This window comes from Rhinichthys klamathensis, unplaced genomic scaffold, assembly GCF_029890125.1.
Source record: "Rhinichthys klamathensis goyatoka isolate OS25496 unplaced genomic scaffold, OSU_Roscu_1.1 h1tg000181l_1, whole genome shotgun sequence".
NCBI lineage: Eukaryota > Metazoa > Chordata > Actinopteri > Cypriniformes > Leuciscidae > Rhinichthys > Rhinichthys klamathensis.
Window position 1 is genome coordinate 2,785,818 of NW_026606709.1, and position 22,954 is coordinate 2,808,771.

The 22,954-nt window shown below is 38.3% G+C and overlaps 1 protein-coding gene and 1 long non-coding RNA gene across 2 annotated transcripts in view; one reads left to right on the forward strand and one right to left on the reverse strand.

Moving 5' to 3' along the window:
- The window catches only part of cdh13 (cadherin 13, H-cadherin (heart)), a 430,791-nt gene that overhangs the window by 47,756 nt on the left and 360,081 nt on the right, over positions 1-22,954 (reverse strand). The window contains exons 9-10 of the mRNA XM_056261289.1: positions 15,804-15,986; positions 14,796-15,049 (exon numbers count right to left, since the gene is read on the reverse strand). Of these exons, the coding sequence (XP_056117264.1) occupies positions 14,796-15,049; positions 15,804-15,986 (437 nt within the window). The remainder of the gene's footprint in view (positions 1-14,795; positions 15,050-15,803; positions 15,987-22,954) is intronic.
- On the forward strand, positions 10,422-11,005 carry LOC130094818 (uncharacterized). Its single transcript, XR_008808007.1, has 3 exons — positions 10,422-10,601; positions 10,710-10,783; positions 10,886-11,005. It is a non-coding gene; the product is annotated as an uncharacterized LOC130094818 (long non-coding RNA).

A 22,954-nucleotide genomic window follows, 5' to 3' on the forward strand; every position in this document is an offset into this window, starting at 1 on the left:
TTTGGTGGAAACACGGTTCCATAGTTAGTAGACTGTTCGGGTTAGGTGTTAGGGTTCAGGTTGACATGTGGATGCAAAGCTACTTACAGACATAAGAATGTCTGTTGGGGGAGTATCAAAATAAAGTGTTAGTCAGATGTTAGTCAGTCTAATACTCTAATGAGAGTTAGTTGACATGTAGTAGTTGCAAAGTTATTTAGAATGAATAAAGTGGAATAAATCATATAACTAGAATTAATCTATTTGTGTGGCAACTAGAAGATATATATATATTATATAAAATAGGCAAGGCAAGGCATATATATATATTTATATATAAAATAAATATTTTAAAATAATAACAATAATTATTATTTAACATAATTATTATTTATATAAACAATATATACTAATATACTGTAAGCATACTCTGACATGTATAAAGTGAACTGAATTTAAATTAATCAGCAGCAAAGCATTGGAAAAAAATGACCTAGCCTCCCAATATATGTGTACCGTAGATATCGTTGCAGTACAATATTTTGGAGTTCATACACACATTCTTTTGTTGTGCTAATAATTTACACTTGATGTGAAACCCTTTTTGTCCCAGTATTAAAGAAGCCATATTATGCCCTCTTTTCGGGTCTACTAGAATAGGTTCCAATGTTTAAATGTTCAAAAAACATTACTTATCACATATTTTACATTGTTGCAGAACCTCTTTTCCCAGCCAAGCCCCTCCTTCAAAAAAAAAAAGCAGAATGTGCTCTGATTGGTTGGCTGGGTTAAGATTGGTCAACTGCTTTGAGCTTGTTTCAGAAACAACACACTACTACAACTCAGTCAGGCCATGTCCCTTTTTTGCATATGCTTTGGACGAGAAATATTTAAATGAGGAATGTTGAGACGTGTAAGTTCCAGGGAGTTTAGAAACACTGCTTACTGATAAAGAGAATAACTCCTTTTTCATGCTAAAACTGCAACATTACACACTGAACAAAGTTGAAAATGTAAAAAAAAAAAAAAAGGAAGCATAATAGGTCCTCTTTAATATGCGTTTTAATTTTTAATGTTCTGTGTTGAGCTTTATTGCATGCTATGGCCCAAAAAACAGACCTCTTTATCAGCAAACACATATCTGCAGAGACAAGCAAGTGGCACACTTATACTAATGCTCTGACGGCCCTGTGTTTGTAAAATAGGATGGATGCACCCATTAGGATATTACTTTTAGCCATTGTAATTCAATGGCAGTGTCGTTCGGAACTGCTTTGGACCATTTTCTGAGCAAAAATCACCTTTCCCAAACTCAGCATCATTCTCGTTCTAAGTTAATCTCTCTGTGGGATTCAGTCACATGGCTTAACTGTCTATGTCCATCCACCGGAACCCAGATCAGATCCGCGCACAAAGATGCAGAGGTTGACGAAAACAGCTGCGCCATAAACTCTCCCTTCGCCCTGATGTCTGGGACAAATTGCCGTTGTCACCCCTGCAGATATTTCGGTTCCATATTGGCAGAAAGAGCTGTACAAAGGAAATAAATGTGACAGGAAGGCAGGGAAATATAAACAGGGGGAGACGGCCCATCAATCAGCCATGGTCAGACTCAGAGGGAATCAGACCCCTTCTGTGGGTGCAGTCCGTTCTGCCAGCCTGTCCATTAACTCCTCGTTAAAGTTCACAGTGCCGCTCGCCATCCATTCATCTCACTCCGTTGCTTAACCCTCTGACAGCCTTCACAGGTTCAGTATACAAACACACATACACTCTCCAAGGTTGGGGAAGCTACTTCGAAAATGTTGCTTGTCAAGTTATTAGTTACTCATATTTTAAAGTAATTAAACTACATTTATACTACAAAAAACAAACAAACAAACAAACAAACAAACAAAAACTATTGAAGTAAAATAATGCTATCTATCTATCTATCTATCTATCTATCTATCTATCTATCTATCTATCTATCTATCTATCTATCTATCTATCTATCTATCTATCTATCTATCTATCTATCTATCTATAATAAAGTCTAGTAAATGCTGTTGACTTGCATTGCCAGCTTTTTGATTTACTTGTAAACTGCTAAATCAGGTTATTTCAATAAACTGATTTTGTATCAGTATATTGGTGTGCATGTAATCATGTAGAACGACTGATGTGATAGGCAAAAAGTAGTATAAAGAAATTAACACCATTAACCAAGATCGATAAATGATGTAAAAGTATTGCTATAGCATGTTGTTATTTCATAGCTATTAAAAAGTGTTACTAAATGTTATATAAAATAAAGACCAGACATTATGACGAAAAACATAAGGCTGAATAATAATGAATACAAATATGATTGTATATTGTGTGAATTTATACCATATATTATGATTGTTATAAAATCATAATTTCAGTTTGATATGTCAACATACAGTGGAACCTGCCTGAGTACCCACTGGTAAGGAGGAGGCAATTTAGCTTACATGACGCAATGCTTGGACCTCTCAGAACAATGCCGTTTCAAATGGAGACTCCCATAAGCAAAGATGTGCCAAGCTGTGCAAAGTTTATTCAGCCACTGAGGATTCTGGAGCATGTGTTCAGATGAACGTTCACTTGATTACTGTAAGCTTAAGCAAAGACTCTGAGAATCATCAAAGCTCTTGGTGTGGTATCACCAGTCAAGCGTGCAGACACACCACACACACTTATAGACCCATCCTCCATCTCTTTCACACTTTTTTTGCCTTGTGCAAAGAGCTCACCGCCTGAGAACTAAACCGCATAACTGAGCTAACAGAAACCACTACTTCAGCTTCATTTCCATAAATTATCATGCATCAGCAATGCAATACATAAAATCTAATTTATTATCATAATAAGACACAAAAAGCAGCTCTTTGCATCGGTTGAAAATCATAACCCTGTAATTAAGTCAGAGAAAAGCAATTTATCCATGCTTCAGAGAGGCCTTGCCACTCACAATCTTTCCTGTTGGCACCTTTTGGATAGTTTTAATTATTTAACCACATAATGGCTGTCTCTCACAACTGTTTCCCAGACTAATGCCACCTTGCTCATTATTAATGTCAAGAGGAAATAGAGATCACACAGTTTTGTTGCAATCTATTTCCGTAGGACAGGCCTATATTTTATGAATTTACATGAAAATGAGCCAAATGGCATCCTGTGGCACACAATCAGGGTCGTGCAAGATTCTTTCCCTCCCAGAATCCTATTCCTCTTGGACCCCCAAAGTCATTCTATTGGCTGAAAGAACATTACATGGGTACTCTATTCTGCACCTGATATATGTATGTATGTATACAGTTTATTCAAATGTTTAGGGTCAGTCAAGGATGCATTAAATTGTTTTAAAGTGTCAGTAAAGACATTTATAATGTTACTACAGATTTCTATTTCAAATAAATGCGGTTCTTTTGAACTTCTGGTTAAGAACCCTTGAAAAAAATTCATGGTTTCCACAAAAATATTAAGCAGTACAACTGTTTTCAACAATGATAATATTAAGAAAAGTTTCTTGAGCAGCAACTCAGCATATTCGACTGATTTCTGAAGGATCATGTGACACTAAAGACTGAAGTAATGATGCTGAAAATTCAGCTTTGTCATCACATGAATACATTACACATTGAAATAAAAATAAAATAGAAAACAAGTATCAAATTGTTCATTTTAAATTAAAATATGACTGTTTTACTGTATTTTTTATCAAATAAATGCAGCCTTCGTAATAAGAGACTTCTTTCAAAAACATTTAAAAAGTCGTCCTGACCCCCAAACCTTTGAACGCTAGTGAATAAACCAAGTAACATGGTGTTTAATTAGGTTTTTTTTAATATTATCTAACAATTGTTAATTGCAATGCAAGCATGCAATAAAGTGTAAACAATGACCACAAGGACGTTGCCCGGCCCTGCACGAGTAAATAAGATAAGAAACATGCTTGGAATTATAGCTGACACTGTGGAACTAATGAGGAAAACCATCCGTATCTTGATTCTGTGAGCTGAACTGGTTAACTCTGTAAAGAAAGGAATCACAGAGGCCAGGAGTCTCCAAATGTATCACTATTAATTCAGTTTTTCAGAGTGCAGTTATTCTTTTAAGCAACCACTGCAGAGTAAGTGAGACCTGACATGAAGCGAACTCTTCCCTCACCTAACTCAACGCAGCTCAGAAGAGACTATTCAGAATGCCACATGCTTGTTTAAATTTTTTTTTTTTTTATGACAATCTTTAAGTTCCAGGAACTCAAGAATAGAATAAGGGGTCGCTGTGGTCGGTAAGAGTTTCCCAAGATGCGAAGGCTGCAGTGTTGTTAATTAAAACAGACAGCCAAACTACAGTATTGCATTGTTGAATAGGGACAGAGAGACCTTCAAATAAACACAATGCACACATTTACAATTACCGGTGATTAATCAACGCTTAGAAATTACAGCAAACTTAAACTTAACTCTGCAAAAGAGTTCATTTAAAACTGGTGATTAATTAATGGTTCGCCCACATATACACAAAGAGACAATTAATATATACAAACCCACATAATGTACTTCAGGAAAAGTCAAAAGTGCAATTCTGAAAACCTTTTGCATGTAAATGTGTTTTTATGTCACTGGAATACCATGTAAAACCCAAATACATTTACACAAACTATAGGGCAGCAAGATGTCTTAAAATTATATTAAAATAATTCATTAAAAATGGTAACTATCAACTACTAACATTTTTTGCCAACATAGAACCTTGGCACACTAAATTGACAAATTTGTTATTTGTCCTGCCAATAAATGTCAGTGGATCTAAAACATATTGGCCAATTTAGTTTTTATTTCCATTCTCCAGAGATATTTTACCATTTTATGTTTCCTTTAATAAGTTTTAATCTAGCTAAGCAAAACGAGTAGTGAGTTTACAGTGAATGTCCAGGATAACAAATTCCACATTAAAACAACTAATTTTGTCTTTAAAAAAAAAAAGAACAACAAACATTAACATGATTACAATAACAATAATTTTTAAGATGAATCACAATTATTTTAGTTTATACATCTAATTTCAGTTAAAAAAGGTTTGAAAACAAGAAATACATAAATAGAAAATAATAGCCTGTGTAGGGTGACCTTTGACAATAGACCTTGGAATTATGAAGGTTGAGATCTTCTGCTTTAATGAGAGGAAAACTGGCCTGTCATCTAGACACGGTCTGTCATCTTTCAGCCCTTGCTGAGTACTGCAGTTCCAACACATACTAATGAGAGAAGGGTGCGCAGGAAACAGAACCCACAAACGAGAAAGTAGTTTGGTCAGATCCTGTCTGGAGAGCAACATATTCCAGCATGTTCTGCATCTCATTAACTGTCACTATCACTACAACCTTTCCAGACTGCACCAGCAGATGCGTAATACACAATGTGAACAACAATGTAAGTAACAACTTAACATTGATAAACAAAGTGAGAAATTTTATGAAGTAACTTTAAATATCACCCAGCATATTGGCTGCGATATATAAATGAGCATTTGTTAAATATCAAGTGTGTGGTAGCGCAGGTGTGATAGTGTTTCACTAGAACAGCACAGATGATACAGCGTCTCAATAGACTGCAGCTGTGTCCAAAACAATGGAATCACTGAACAGCTTTCACTACTGACAAAGATGCATCTATTAACTTTTTTTTTTCATCTTACAAAGACTCTAACGCACATAAGGAGCAATAAATGCACACAAACAGCTCAAATCTGCTTTAAAACATGAACAGATATTTGATACTACTGTTAGATGAGGAATTATGCAGTTATTAGAATGAGAAATGAACATGCATTAAATATATTTGTTCATACAGCAGATCTTGAATTAAGTAAGCTGGGGAACACCTAAAGAACATTTCGTTTTTTATTAGCTCTTTCCCTGCCATTGACGGAATTTTCTGTAATTTACAGTATGATACAACTACGGTGGCCGGCAATCCATGTTTCACCGTTATATGGTAGGGGGCGCTATTACACATCTTCTAAAAGAATAAAGAATCTCCGGGTCAAAACACAGGTGAAGAAGCAGCAGAAACAAGCAATAGAACCATAGCTTATGCACATGTAAAATAACATAATCATCAAACATTATAGCATATAAATCAAAACTGTTTGTTCAACGCTTAGTTCAAAATGTTGCTTTTTTTTTATTTACCAATTTTATTTATTTTTTATTTATTTGATAGGGACAAGTGGGAACAATCAACATCCACCACACTACAACATTTATAGCCAAGGCTAATTTGCAATGTCCGTCCCCAGATGGGCTTTTCACACAAATACATACAGAAAGTACAAAAGAATACATTTACATTTACAGGACACTACTTAATTCTGACATTACATAAAGAAATGTGCATTCTGTAGATTCAACTACAGATTCAACTGTAGATAAAACAGAATGCATATTACTTTTTTAAATTTTTTTAAAGCAGTCTCTGTTCTTTCTTTTGATAAATTGCATGTTCGGATATTCAAAGAACAAAATATTCTGGGGGCCATGAAAGTTTTGTGAAAATTTTACAAAATGCTGGAGCTGGTGGAGATTTTTTTTTAAACGCTGGTGGGGAAAGAGTTAAATTAACACACAATGAGTTAACATCAACATGAAATGCTGTTCGCAGCGTAAAAGACAAATTTAGGCTTGATGTTATTCATTTAGATTTTTTTTTGTTTAACACAACGATTGATAATTAATTGTTTAATCTCTAATTTCTATTTGTTCTATTCATTTTTTATTTAATGTGATTTTTAATTTCAAAGTAATCTAAGGTATTAACTGGAAAAGTGAGTGCATTTGAAACTTTCGACAGGTAGTGTATTAAAAACCCCAAATTATAAAGTTATATTCTATCAAAAAAAAATAAAAAAGTTTAAATTGAAAAAGCAATCTAACATCTACAACAACGTGGCAAATTCCTGGTCGCTTTAGAATGTGTAAATAATAAGTGTCTTCTGGAATGTTCACTCTTGATCTTGACTATATGCGGCAAATAAGGAGATGTGAGAAAATTCCCTACACAAGCAAGCTCCAGCCATCTTCTCCGTGTCTCTCATTTCCTTTTCTCAGAGCTTTAAACTGTAGCACAGCCAAAGGGAGGAACAAAATTTTGAATTATGTATACAGAGCTGTTCTGAACACTTTTTTTTTGGAGCGAGATAAACTCAAAGACAGCTTTGAAGCAGAGTTGGACTGGGATTTATGCACTGATCTTGGGGAAAGCACTACATTTTGGATGTGGATGGTACTCAGCAGTAGAGCGACCGCTACAGCAGGCTTCAGTCTCCCTGTGTGGACAATATGACCATGTTCAGATAGGACTAGGCAATACAACGATACTGATAATTATCGCAATATAATGTTCCTCAATAAAATTAAAACATAAGTTTGAGAAGTGTTTGATATAATGTTCATGCACTATGCAAATAATGCTGGTGTTAACGCTTCTCATTTACTTTGAACGCGTGACGTCATGCGTTGCCGAACTGAATTGTGTGTTCCGTTGAGTTGAGTCACTGGCGTTGCTTGCGGCAGAAGTACAAAAACTGTACCAATAACAGAACTTCTATAAGCTAATGTAAATAGAATCGCATCTATTTCACAAATTCTAGCCAGTGTAATTCTCAGCATCACTCCTAATGACCTTTGGCGGTGAGGGAGAATGCACCCAACGAGCCTTCCCATAATTCTAATAGTGTCTGTGTTTGTGATTTCCCTCAGGCTAGCAATGATGCACAGCTCACCTTATCCAGACAAGCCTGACAGAGCTAAATAAACGGATTGGGATGGAAAAAAACTCTGTAAAACCTTTGAGCAAACACATCAGAGATCCCAAAATCTTAACCATGTCTGACATGCTCCTCTGAATTACTAATTTAGAGAAGCACTCAGAGGTACTTCAGATAAAGACTGATTAGAGTTCAAATGAGAGCTTCAAACATGTCTGCAACATGGTGCCGTTGAAAACACAATGGTTCGAAGTGTGGCAGGTTTTATTTCATAAAAAATGAAGCTAAATGTATGGATCGCTGTTAGAGCCTAAACAATCAGACTCTTCTTAGAACAGGGACATTTTCTGTAATTCATCAGATTGCATCGATAAATAGCAAACAAACAAACTCTATCTCTAATAAATAATTCTACTGAATCCCTCTACACCATTTTCCTTTTATCTTTCATCAATAGAGAGATAAAACTGGCAGAACGTGAAAAGCGTCCTTGTGAATTATGGTTTCTGTACAAGCTTTTTATGATAAATCTAGAGAAATGTTTGTATGAAAAAATCAATGACAATTCTTTCAGTTAAAAAAAGTACACTATTCAACAAAATTAGAGTATACATTAAAAAGAAAAAAGAATCAGACACCAAACAAGACCGACCGGTACCCAGATAGCAAAAAATATCGGCACGGCTTCTTTTTGCCGCCGGCCCCAAACTGTCGGCTATAGGTGCGCCCCGCTGGCGGAGATGAAACGTTTGCCGCCGAATACGTCACTCCCATTTCTTGCGAGATGCCGCCGGCGAACAGCCGCCGGGCCGCCGACTTCATTCTCTCTGGCGGTTGCCGCCGTCTAAATGAACCGCGGCCGGCTGGCGGCAAGCCGCATTGAAATCGACCAGCCATGTCATTGGCATGAGTGGAACTGACAGCATTTTAACTTTCACATTTAAAGCGATTATAATTATTATGTGAATTATATCAAATTTTGTTATTGTTGTTGCTCCAAAGTCATTAGGGTTTATAACAGATTTGACTCAGTCTGATTCCATGATAAGGTTTAGGAAAATACATTTAAATTACGTTGAAACTCTGAAGCGATTCAGTGATAGGCCTATGTAAAATATATAGAATTATTTTATTCACTTAAGGTTACAATTCTTTACATTTCTTTGATTTATGCACAATTGAGATGCACAAATAGTCCAAAAAGAATTCCTTTTGTAAAACTTACTTGGCAATAAATATCTTTCTGATTCTGATTAGGTTTTAAAATAAATATTTCATTCATGGTATGAACAATTTAGCAGAATAAATGGATGAAGTTAGACTTTTCACCAATGCCTGAAATCAGTGAACAGTGAAAGACATCTGCAACTTGGCCAAAAGCTTGGGTATGCTTTAGATTTTTTTTATTAATTTGCAACCATGGTAGCCTAATATTTATAATAAACATGAAAATCCCTGTTTTGACCTGAAAGATAAAGTGAAATATTTAGAAATATTTAGTCTCTCTGTCACCCCAGGAAATTTCGTTTATGTCTTTCATTTTTTTACAAGCTCGATTTTTTTATTTTTATTTTACCTTTTACAGGTAAGGGATTAATTTGCAATTGCGAGTTTTGCAATCTGTACAAATGTTTAAGAAAGTATTAAAGCACAAACAGAGAAGTACCTCCACCGGCCGAGAGGGGCAGTACCTAAAAAACGGAAGCAGATTTACCAACACAACAGTGGCCACTCGTCACACGATTTCAGTATTTGGAGAGGATATCCTATCTAGTCATTGACTACGATCTTTAAAGTAAGTACATTTTTCCTTTTTGTGTAACGCAATATTATGTTCATTTTTTACATTTTTAGTTCAGCTTTTTCAAATATGTTCTTGCCTTACTAGTCAAGCTAGTAAGTTAGCCTTGTTTACAAAGTTTTCGTCATGTTTCTGACATAGCTAACGTTACTTAGTTTCTTCCTGGCGTTAGTTTTTTCTTTTCTTCTTTTAACTATATTTACGTATGTTTATGCAAGTGTGAGTACTACAGTATGTGGTTTAAGATAGTATTGGTCAGTCGAATAATTAACTAACTTACGTAACCAAATCCTGAAGGACAATTCTCCCGCCCACGTGGGAATGGTAACGTTAGCAAAATCTTTACAACAAGAAAGACTGATCAGTATAACTTGTGTTGTTTTCTAACTAAACATAATGATGTTTTGTTTGATTCGACAACCATGCTGCTAGTCTAGATTAACTTACAGTGTTAGCTAACACATGCTGCTTCGCCTTTTTTACTCACTGAATTCAAGCATGTTCGACATGTTGAAATGTATCTAGCTACAGTAGATCGCCAATGCTTTACATCTAGAAAGAAAGCTTTACATCTAGAAAGTTTAACTTTTGGTGTTTTCTTACAAAAATAACGATGTATGTGTGTGTGTATATATATATGTATATATGTGTGTATATGTATATATGTGTGTATATGTATATATGTGTGTATATGTATATGATTGTGTTTGTCTGAACATGGTTTTCTGTTGATCCACTTGAGAAAATGACTCGTTTTTTGAAGGGGTGAGCATTTTAATGTTATTGATTTTGCCTGGAAATTAATCAAAAAGTATACTTTATGCAAAATGTTCTTCTATTTTAGATGGTTCACATTGTTCAGTTTATCAACGAGGAGGATCTGCCATTTGCAGTGGTTCCGCAAGAGTGGCTCAGCGAGAGCATGTGCCATTGGCCCCCATTTAACCTCAGCAAAAAGACGAAGGCAACAATTTAGCCATCCTCTGCACACCTCCACACAGCACCTGGGAGAAACATCATTTTAAGTTCATGAAGGGAGCAGGTAAATGGGTCTGACTTGTGTATTTGATTTTCCTGTATTTCATCTGTGTAATTTATTTTCTGTTTATTGTGGATAACTGACTCTTTCATTCATTATTCCCTACTCTAGAATCTTGGAAGTCTCAAGAAAAAAAACTCTAGAAAGATGCATCGATTCCAGAAAACCAGGAAAATGCTGAACTGGTATGTAAAATCTATTGCTGTTATGCTGGATTTGTGATCCTGCCACTAAACTATACCATTTGTTAGATTTTCAAATTTCTGTTTCCTCTTTCTCGCAACCAGGTTTCTCCCCAGTAATCCAGACTCCACTTCACAGAGCCAAGAGTTTGAGTACAAGTAAGTGATGTTATTTGTGAAGTTTTTTTGTCTTGGAAACTATTGCTTCTATTTGAAGTCGGCATGAACCGGAAGTTACAAACGACTTTTCTCCAGTGTTGTGACGTATTTAAAAATGAAACGGTATATTGAACGGAGGGCAGGGTTTTACTCTAGCGCTCCTCTTCTCCATCTCTGCTCATAGCACGGTTTGAGGGGAGTTGCCACGCCCTCGCGCCATAGCACATGACCGGAAGAGAAGAGAAGTCGTTTCGAGGGGGGAGGGAAGGGTAACGTATTTGATTAAAGATTATAAGGCTACATTAATTTTAAAAGAATAATGAAGTGCACAGATAAATCATTTATAATAAACACTACAATATTACATATAAAAATACGAATTGTAAAATCTTACTTCAAGAGCAGGTGAAGCAAGTTCAACAAACAATGTTGAAGACGTTTGCTTGCACTGAGCAATTAGGTACAACTTGCAAACAGCACCTGTGGCTGTCGGTTTAATTCCCACTGGGGCTACCTGTACATGTAGTAGACCTAGATATAAAGTACAATTTAAGATTGTATACTGCATATATTACAGTCTGAATCCTTAGCCTTTCACATTTTTATTTATTTATGAGAAGCTTCAGAGAAATGTGATTTGTAACACTTTTTTGGATTTTCAGCTTGGTGTAGGGGATAAAGCATGTTTTAGAGACATGTTCCTGAAGACCATTGTTCAAAGTAAGTTGGATATTTTTTTTTTATTTAAGTAGATGTGTATGTCCTATTGTCCTCATGCAATTCAAATTAAATGACAGATCTGTATTTTCTATATTAGCCATCCGGAAGGACCCGGCAACCCAGGATGCACTGATGAGGCGGTCCAGGTTAACGTTACACGTTACCTGAAAGGAGCATCTGACCGTGAAGGCAGAAAAAGGCGCCGCACAGCTGAGAGGGACCCACAGCCGACCACTTAAAACTAGACTGACTACTGACACCCCAGAATCACTGACAACTGGAATCCTTTCTTTATCTTGCAGTCAGCAGAATCAAGACCCCTAAAGAAGTCAGAAGTGTCAGACTACACTCACTCACTGTGGAAATTACTTTCTTTTTTTCTTTTTCAAATAAAGCTTGTAAATCCTTGTGCCACAGGTCAGCATTGCCGTTATAATGGCCTATTCTACTCCAGAGCTTTACTATAAATTACTACCACTTATCATATTGTTAGAAATGGCTTGTAAATGTAGTTATACTTTTATTTATTTGGTATCTTGCACATTATTTGGTATCAAATATCCTCTTTACTTGTCATAATGTTTACTGGTAATTTGTTACCCTAGAGCTGTCCTTTTTATATGAAAACTTATTGTAAGTGTTGTAATTGCAGCCTTTTGAATCCAAAATTGAATTGGAAACCTGCATGTTAGTATATTGATTTATTTATTTTTCTGTTATGTTTCAGTGATCTGAAACATCTTGTTTAAATGACAGTTACTGTACTTTGAAACGTGGAATAAAAATGCCAATTGTAAATTTGTCTGGTTTGAGCAATCATTATTCTTGATAAACTGCATGCTATAAATAAAATATATATATATATATCTAGCCAGAATAAGCGGCGGCAGAGCGCTCGAAAATAGCGTTTGCCTCCGGCGGGCCGCGGAAGGACGGCCTTCAATATAAAGCGCGGCGGAACGGCGGTTGGCCCGCGGGCCGGCCGCTTAACGAAGGCGGTAGGAAGGCGGCTGCCGCTTTTAAAAAGCGGCTGCCGCCGGCGGTGCGCCGTCCAACGTGTTTGCGATGTCGCCATTCTGACGCTTCTACTGCCGCCGGAGAACCGACGGTGGTCCGCCGACTCATTGCTATCTGGGTAATAGTGTTTCCTTTTTTCTCTATTTCTGTTTTTAGAATATAAACTAATAAAATAGAAACAAATACAACAGAGTTGCTTTTAAATTCCATATTTTGACAGCAATGTGCACAGCAAAGCACACGTTACTCCGGGCTTCAAATCAGAGGTCTATATATAAGGGTCACAATATCAATTGCACTATCTGTCGTTCTTGATAAGTCTACTAATTCTGCAGTCATTCCTCAATTTTTATGCTCTTCTTTTATCAAGGGAGCCTGGTTGCATATCTTTTATAATGCAGTCCCTAAGTACTACCATGGGACACAGGTAGACAGATAGATTAGTGGGGTTTCACTTTCTTTTGTACTCGTTGTCCCAGCTATGGGCCAATGGGGCAGGTTCTGCTAATATTATCAGAACCGTTACAGGAAATGAAAAAAGTACATAAAAAATGATAGATAGATGGAAATATAGACAGAATGAAAGAATTATATGATGGATGGATGGATGGATGGATAGACAGACAGACAGACACACACACACACAGACACACAGATATGTGTTTAAACAATTAGTATGAATTTCAGAGAACAAAGTCTCAGATTTTTGGACCTGATTGTATAAACTAACAAACATAATACATAAAAAGAAACTTCTACACATGCCTTCCCCTCTGTCGTCTCCTCTAAAGCTTTCCCTCTGTCCTTCCTCTTCATTTTCCTGCAGCGTGTTCTTTTTTTTCTTACTTAGTCCTGCCACTTATAGCCTCAGGTGAAAGCTATGGTACTTCAAAGAGCCTTTTACTGGGAAAAGGAGATCAAAAGAGGTGAGGCAAGCAGTGAGAGGACAGATATAGAAGAGACGAAGAATGAGGAGAGGACAGAATGAGAAAGAGAAGGGAGAGAGCTCATATGGTTTGTGATGAGGAGGGTTCGCTCTAACTAGCAGGACAGAGTGGTAATAATGGCAGAGCACATGATCACAGCGACGCACGGTTTCATTCTGAGAGTTTCATAGACGCTCGACGGACACGGCGAATCACAGGAGTTTGTTTAAATTCTCCTGATCTGAACAAGCGTGGCACAGCTTACACTGAGATCACATTACAAATGCAAATGTGTAACACCACATCCACAGCGAAGAAGGTTGAGGGAATGAACAAGGTAGGAATAGAGAAAGACTGAAAAAATGAGTTCAAACAAGCACTTCACTTCAGCTACTGTTTGATTTTATAACATGTGCTACAACCTTGCATAGCCTTATTGCTAAATAAGACACTATTTTAAAATCCTTATCCTGTAAATACACAGGCTAACAGACAACACAAACCATATGTACATCCTCTAAGAGATTTAGATTAGAAGCAATTGACCAACCATACTAGATAAGAGCTATCACACCGGGCTAAAATATTAGCCTATGCTTTGAGAAGGTAATGAGGTTTCAAGGAAATTAAAAAGCTATATTAAAGTAATGATCTGTCAAGACTCTGAGAAGTAGCAGCTCCAAGTGCTTAGTCAATAATGTAGTTGGGCTGCAAGATGAATGCCTGCCCAGATGGTCAAACTCTCTTGTGCAGAGCCAAGTGCTCACGTCAAATAGTTCTCTGAGAACACAGCAAATATACTGAAATAAGGACAGAGAACAGTAAGACAAAAATAACCACACCGAGACATGTCTAAGTGGCAGGGGTCTGTGAAATTTGTTTCAGAGTTCATAAAAGTTATTCTTCCCATGTCTAGCACAAACAGTGTAACATAAACGAAATTTTTTTTTGTCAATATTGGCTCTGGAAAAGGTGCACTTGGTCCAATATGTAATTATATCAATCAGAAATGTGCTCATGAGCTTCCCATTTGTGCCAATGATGTTAGTTCAACAGCCTTTTGCTACACACCACAGTTGATGGCTATACAATTTATGCAGCATTCCAACACAAAAGTGTGGACTTGAAGGAACAAAGACAGAGAATCACATTTGGGACAGGGTCATAGTCATAATTATGACATCAGCACCAACCTTATGCTCTGGCTTTGTAGGTAGTCCGGGTCAGTAGCGTTCAGCATGGCCACAAAGCTCCCTACGGGAATATTCTCTCTCCTGATGACAACCAGAGGATCTGGGAAGAACACCGGTCCTTCATTCACATCCAGAACTGTAATGTAAACTGTCGCTGTAGAGCTGTGGCCGTACACAACATCAGGAACCAGAGGGTCTTCGTTTTCAACTTTTATCAGTAGTGTGTGAAACATTGCACTTTCATAGTCTAGAGGCTGCGAAAGACAAAAGACAAATGGAATTATGTGAGAGTGATCAACTAACCAGCATGTAACTATGCCAAGCAAATGACTCTTTATCATTACACTTCAATTAGTACATGCTTTCTTGTAAAAAGCAACTTGCAGCACATTTTTACAACATGTACAAGAGTAGGGGTGTCCAGTCCTGCTTCTGGAGGGTCACTGCCACTGCCACTTTCCAGCAGAACTTAGCCCAAGTCACCCGGCTGTAAATTTCTAGTAATTCGGAAGACCTTAAATAGCTGGTTTAGGTGTGTTTTATTTGAGTTGGTGCTAAACTCTACAGAAATATGCCAAATACCCTGCCACTATCCTGAGTTTAGCTGCAACCCTAATTAAACCCAGTAGAACCAGCTAATAAAGGTCCTCAAGATTAGAAACTCACAAGAAAGTGTGTTAGAGAAGGCACACCCCTTCTCTACAGGAAGGTGTCCCTTTAGATCGGACATCCCTACCCAAAAATTACCACTTTATCTCTGCAGTTTAGTTACAAATCCTACATTAGTGGCTCATGAAGGTCACCTTCTTGGGCTTGAACCTTCAAAGTTTCAGATATCAATCGAGATCCTTGATCACTTTTGGATAAGTGGTTAAATTCTGGGTGATTAAGAATTGGTAACCTAAACTTTAAAGGTTCAAGCCAAGAAGGGGACCTTCATAAGTCTTCACCATTATGATGCAATTAATAAATTGAACCAAACACATGACTGAAAGAGGCATAACACACCTTTACCACTGACAGCATTCCTTCATTGTTGTCCAGGTTGGTCTGTATCTCAAAGTTCTGGTTGGGATCTCCATTGATGATGGAGTAAATGGCTCTCCATGCTCCGGTGGCTGGGTCGTCTCTGTCGTCCACCGTCAGGTTCACTACCACGCCGGTGGATCCCTCATTCACAGATGCCTGGAACTACAGCACATATTGTTTGATCTGTCAAATGTTATAAACCAGGAAATTGTATTAAACCAACACTTTAGCATTTGTTATTACATGTACAACGACACATTATCTGAATTTGCAGTCTGTAACCAATATCAATATTAATCTTTCCAATCTCTTTAAACAATAAGACAGAATGAGCAGTGGAGGAGTTGCGGGGTGTAGAAATGAATGCTTTGACTAGATCTATATAATTGTGCCTCTTATGTTTACAGAGATTAACACAGCCAGGGGGACAGGGTCTATTGTTTTTGGCTAACCGAGCACCATCTTGAGTAATGAAAGAAGCACTGATCAACCTACGACTCCATCAATTCCTTCCTTCCTTGTTTGGTACACGCAGAATCTCTGTCTTACATTCACTTCCCTCCTACTCTTCTTTCTGTCCCTTTGTCAAAGATAAGGCTTAAGCTAAGCCTGTATGAAACAGCTCTTGTCCTGTTTTTGTCACTGAATGAAAGCCACTCTATTCAGAGTGTCACAAATCTCCATAGTCCTTGCCCAAACCAGCCCAATGTCACAGGCCTGTTTGGGGAGATGAAGTGTTCCTAGAATGGCCAGATGAGCTCTGGTCCCCATCAGCTCTGCTATCATTTCTGTTTAGTGGCTTGTGAAGTGAGCTCCTTCTATGCCTCAGGGATGTGCTCCCTTTATAAGAGCTGTCCAGCAGGGAGGGTGTAGGGGGCCAAATGCAAATGTCATCATTTGATCCTGAAGAGGGTGCTTCTGGATCTGGGTGGCAGGATGAATTAGAAAAGTTTGGAAAGCGAAGCTCAGCAGTTTATCCCCTGTGGGACAGAAATATTGCCACTAAGCCCCCTCTCTAACAAAATGCTTAATGCTATTGAGTTAGGAGCCACAGTTGTGAACTTGGGCTGGTCCGAATACCATTTTTTGAGCTTCGAATAGCACGTCAGATAACACGTCAGCAGCGTCTTACGTCATCAGCGTCACTGAACGCGGATTGACAACAGAACCGGAAGAGAATACAATGCTAAATTAAAGCTGCAAGCAGCGATGAAAGGGCCCTCGCACCCGTGCCACCGCCACCCGGTGGCTTTAGGAAGACAGAGCACGGTGGGCAGTATGTAAATATAGGGAGAATATGTTAAAGTAATTTGCCCCACCCAATTCTGAAACCCACATCACATGTACATTTTCACCACTTCTGAAGTGTGTGCAAAGTTTCATTAGTTTTCGAGCATGTTTAAGCCGGAGGACTATGTCAAAGTCATTTATTTTTATCACACTTCCTGCTACCAGCAGGTGGCGCTATTACAATAATCTAATATGAGGATGGTCATGTGTTCAGGACAGGACTCTTATCACACATGTGAAGTTTGGGGCAGATCGGACATTGTATGCCTGAGTTACTGCAGGCTGTCTGTGGTTGCCTAGCAACATCGGAACTGCATCATTTACACAGAAGTTATCTGATGATGCATATTTCACCCAGAGGCTGAAATTGGATTTGCACATCTACATTTTTGTCAGGCCGCCGAGGTCACATCCTTCGACGAAAACTCTAGATCTTCGCAATTTAACGTCGCAAAGGCCTTAAGATTAGACTGACAAAATATTATGTGGATCTGATTTAATCTCTAGGAGGAGTTCGTTAAAGTACAACATCAGGAAATTACGAAAAATGCACAAAATCTAGGAGGAAGTTCAAAATAGCTCACTTCCTGTTGTGTTTAGGGCTATGCTCCAAGAGACTTTTTTGTAGGTATTGGGTCATTACATGTATGTACCAAATTTCATACCTGTACGTGAAACGTAGAGCCGGGGCAAAATCTGGGGGCAATAATTTACCGAATTTGCCCCACCCAATTTTGAAAACCATATCACACGTAAATTTTCACCACTTCTGAAGCGTGTGCAAAGTTTCATGAGTTTTTGAGCATGTTTAGGCCCTCTAAAAAGCGATTCTTTTAAGAGAAGAAGAAGAAGAAGAAGAATTAAAGCTGCAAGCGATTCTAAAAAGCGATTCTTTTAAGAGAAGAAGAAGAAGAAGAAGAATTAAAGCTGCAAGCAGCGATGAAAGGGCCCTCGCACCCGTGCCACCGCCACCCGGTGGCTTTAGGAAGACAGAGCACGGTGGGCAGTATATAAATATAGGGGGAATATGTTAAAGTAATTTGCCCCACCCAATTCTGAAACCCACATCACATGTACATTTTCACCACTTCTGAAGTGTGTGCAAAGTTTCATTAGTTTTCGAGCATGTTTAAGCCGGAGGACTATGTCAAAGTCATTTATTTTTATCACACTTCCTGCTACCAGCAGGTGGCGCTATTACAATAATCTAATATGAGGATGGTCATGTGTTCAGGACAGGACTCTTATCACACATGTGAAGTTTGGGGCAGATCGGACATTGTATGCCTGAGTTACTGCAGGCTGTCTGTGGTTGCCTAGCAACATCGGAACTGCATCATTTACACAGAAGTTATCTGATGATGCATATTTCACCCAGAGGCTGAAATTGGATTTGCACATCTACATTTTTGTCAGGCCGCCGAGGTCACATCCTTCGACGAAAACTCTAGATCTTCGCAATTTAACGTCGCAAAGGCCTTAAGATTAGACTGACAAAATATTATGTGGATCTGATTTAATCTCTAGGAGGAGTTCGTTAAAGTACAACATCAGGAAATTACGAAAAATGCACAAAATCTAGGAGGAAGTTCAAAATAGCTCACTTCCTGTTGTGTTTAGGGCTATGCTCCAAGAGACTTTTTTGTAGGTATTGGGTCATTACATGTATGTACCAAATTTCATACCTGTACGTGAAACGTAGAGCCGGGGCAAAATCTGGGGGCAATAATTTACCGAATTTGCCCCACCCAATTTTGAAAACCATATCACACGTAAATTTTCACCACTTCTGAAGCGTGTGCAAAGTTTCATGAGTTTTTGAGCATGTTTAGGCCCTCTAAAAAGCGATTCTTTTAAGAGAAGAAGAAGAAGAAGAAGAATTAAAGCTGCAAGCGATTCTAAAAAGCGATTCTTTTAAGAGAAGAAGAAGAAGAAGAAGAATTAAAGCTGCAAGCAGCGATGAAAGGGCCCTCGCACCCGTGCCACCGCCACCCGGTGGCTTTAGGAAGACAGAGCACGGTGGGCAGTATATAAATATAGGGGGAATATGTTAAAGTAATTTGCCCCACCCAATTCTGAAACCCACATCACATGTACATTTTCACCACTTCTGAAGTGTGTGCAAAGTTTCATTAGTTTTCGAGCATGTTTAAGCCGGAGGACTATGTCAAAGTCATTTATTTTTATCACACTTCCTGCTACCAGCAGGTGGCGCTATTACAATAATCTAATATGAGGATGGTCATGTGTTCAGGACAGGACTCTTATCACACATGTGAAGTTTGGGGCAGATCGGACATTGTATGCCTGAGTTACTGCAGGCTGTCTGTGGTTGCCTAGCAACATCGGAACTGCATCATTTACACAGAAGTTATCTGATGATGCATATTTCACCCAGAGGCTGAAATTGGATTTGCACATCTACATTTTTGTCAGGCCGCCGAGGTCACATCCTTCGACGAAAACTCTAGATCTTCGCAATTTAACGTCGCAAAGGCCTTAAGATTAGACTGACAAAATATTATGTGGATCTGATTTAATCTCTAGGAGGAGTTCGTTAAAGTACAACATCAGGAAATTACGAAAAATGCACAAAATCTAGGAGGAAGTTCAAAATAGCTCACTTCCTGTTGTGTTTAGGGCTATGCTCCAAGAGACTTTTTTGTAGGTATTGGGTCATTACATGTATGTACCAAATTTCATACCTGTACGTGAAACGTAGAGCCGGGGCAAAATTTGGGGGCAATAATTTACCGAATTTGCCCCACCCAATTTTGAAAACCACATCACACGTAAATTTTCACCACTTCTGAAGCGTGTGCAAAGTTTCATGAGTTTTCGAGCATGTTTAGGCCCTCAAAAATGCAATTAATTTAGGAGAAGAAGAAGAAGAAGCGGAATAATAATAAACGGAGCAAAAACAATAGGGTCCTCTCACCATCGGTGCTCGGGCCCTAATAATAATAAACAGAGCAAAAACAATAGGGTCCTCTCACCATCGGTGCTCGGGCCCTAATAAAGTCGTAGTTTTTGTTATTTTTGGACCAAAATGTATTTTCGATGCTTCAAAACATTCTAACTAACCCACTGATGTCACATGGACTACTTTGATGATGTCTTTATTTCCTTTCTGGACAAGGACAGTATACCATACATACATTTTCAATGGAGGGACAGAAAGCTCTCGGACTAAATCTAAAATATCTTAAACTGTGTTCCGAAGATGAACGGAGGTCTTACGGGCTTGGAACGACATGAGGGCGAGTCATTAATGATATAATTTTCATTTTTGGGTGAACTAACCCTTTAATATGATTTATAATATGATTTGATTTCTTGGCATTTTATTGTTTTCTGTTTTTAATCATATTCATACTCTAACTATACAATAGACACTTTTTAGGCCATTTAGCCTGAAAGCGTAAGACCACATTGAAAATGTTCTTTTTCACAATCTGCTGTAGACACATCAGGCAGTAGATGCAAGCAAATACCTTTAGCCTCAGTCATTTTATTACACATTTTATTATTTTTCACTTGTAAAGGCCCTTCTACCAATAAGAAAGAGAGAGAGAGAGAGAGAGAGAGAGAGAGAGAGAGAGAGAGAGAGAGAGAGAGAGAGAGAGAGAGAGAGAGAGAGAGAGAGAGAGAGAGAGAGAGAGAGAGAGAGAGAGAGAGAGAGAGAGAGAGAGAGAGAGAGAGAGAGACAATTTCAGAGTCAACTCCTGGGGTTGGCCTCACATATAAGCCATGCTTTATCCTTTCCTGAAAATAGATCTCCATTTCATTGTTTTATTTCTGAAACACAGGCCTTAAAACCAGTCCCTAAAACCTGTGTGTGCCTCAAAGGAGATGAGATTGGCCATGAAGCGATTACATCACTTACATATTACTTCAGCTCCAATGAGATCCTTGTGTCTACAGTGAGCCCTGCAGGTGTATCACTGTCAAAATCACAGCGGCACGAGATACTCTCCCGCTATCAACCAAGATTTTATCATGTGTGGAATAAACAATTAAACAAACGTTGTCATAAATGTTTACAGAGGGACACGAATGCATCCGCATAGCCTCACGCTGTGCATCTTCACTTCGCTGACCGGTCGTGTTCCATTTAATCATCTGGAGCAGTGAAGCGGATGTATTCAATCTTTGTTGGCTGCTGATACCCTGGCCCTGCCATGCCACTGATAAGACCCCAATCCCTTCGAGTTCACAAAGCAACCAGCAGTGTGACAAACGGGGAAGTTATCAACCCGAGGCTAGACCTAAAAACTGAGAGGACAGGGTGGATTTGTGTGTGTGAGGTAGATGTCGCCTAGTTGAAGCCCCCCAGCAACAGAACACAGGGCAAAGAGAGAGAGAATGTGGCCAAAGCGAGATAAATCACTTCCTACAGAGCTGCCGGTGCAGTGGAACCCGGAAGCCAAGAATGACTTGGCTTATTTGGCATACCATTCATTATCAGTAATGTAGCGCAGTGTGACGGCATTATTGGAGTTTTCGTTTTGAGCTGTGCTACTGCTTTAGTAACAAATAGCTCAGAAAATTCACACCTGATACTGTAACCCCCCGTTCGTCTTGACATCTGTTCGAGGAATCAAATCAACATTCATGACCTTTCGAGAAACTCTGCCTGACTTACAAGTCTCAAATTGCACATCTCAAGCCGGGAATGTTGAAGAAAAAAGCGGCATGCTGTTTTCACAGCTTAACGAGATTCTTGAAAATAACACTTTCAACGTGCAGCCAAACTTGGATAGCTTTCGAGGTGAAAGGCACTCCAAAAGGCTTCAGAGAACAAGAGTCATGTGAAGGGTCTCTCCTGATGTGCCTGTGGATGACAATACAGGTGCCTTTTATGCCACAGGAAACCTCACTCATAGTGTTTTTTTTTCACAGCCTGTCAGAGTGACAGACTGAGACATTTCACAGTCTGACGGCCCTTCATACGGTGTCAGTTATTCCGTCAGAACTTGCGGTAACTTTATAATAACTAAAATAGGGCCATCCAGATTTTTGATTGTAAGGGAAGGTCTGAAGAATGTATTTGAATATGGTAAAATATTTTAAAGGAATAACTCACAGCAAAATGAATGTTTATGATAGAATGTCATGAGGGTGAATAAATGGTGACAAATTTCATTTTTGGTTGAACTATCCCTTTAAAGAGGATGTAAGTGCAAACTGTTGCTCCGTCGTGACAGCATTGGTAACGCTTCCTTTTACAGTACTTACGTGTACTTACAGTGTACTTACCTAGAAAGTACTGGCTAATATAAGGTAAGTACATGGGTTAGGGGTAGGTTCAGGGTTAGTACCTAGTTATTACCCAGTAATTGTAATTACTATAATAAGTAAATCAGCGATGCATGAAATCAAGCTTTCGTAGTAGCTTGGTTTCAGGTCTTATGTTAATTATTTAAAATAAAAGAAAATTATGTGAATGTCAATACATTGCACTGTAAACCTGCCATCTTTCTTTTTTAATCAAAGAAAATATATGTAGAATAATAAATAGTAGACATCGTTTAATTAAGCATATTGCACAAGCCGAGGGAGTTTAATACTGCTTATGGAGATTTTCCTTTCTGCAGAGTTTAGATCCAACTCTAATCAAACACACCTGAACCTGTTAATCAATGTCTTGGGCTCACTTGAAAATTACAGACAGGTGTGTGAGAGCAGTGATGGAACTAAGCACTAAACTAAATGCCAAACCCACAAAATGAAGTGCTGCATCCTAATTTGTTTTCTTCTGCCATGCATTATAAGTATGAACTTTGCTGGTTATGGGGAAGTACAAACATGTTTTGCATGTTTTAAAATACAGTACACCA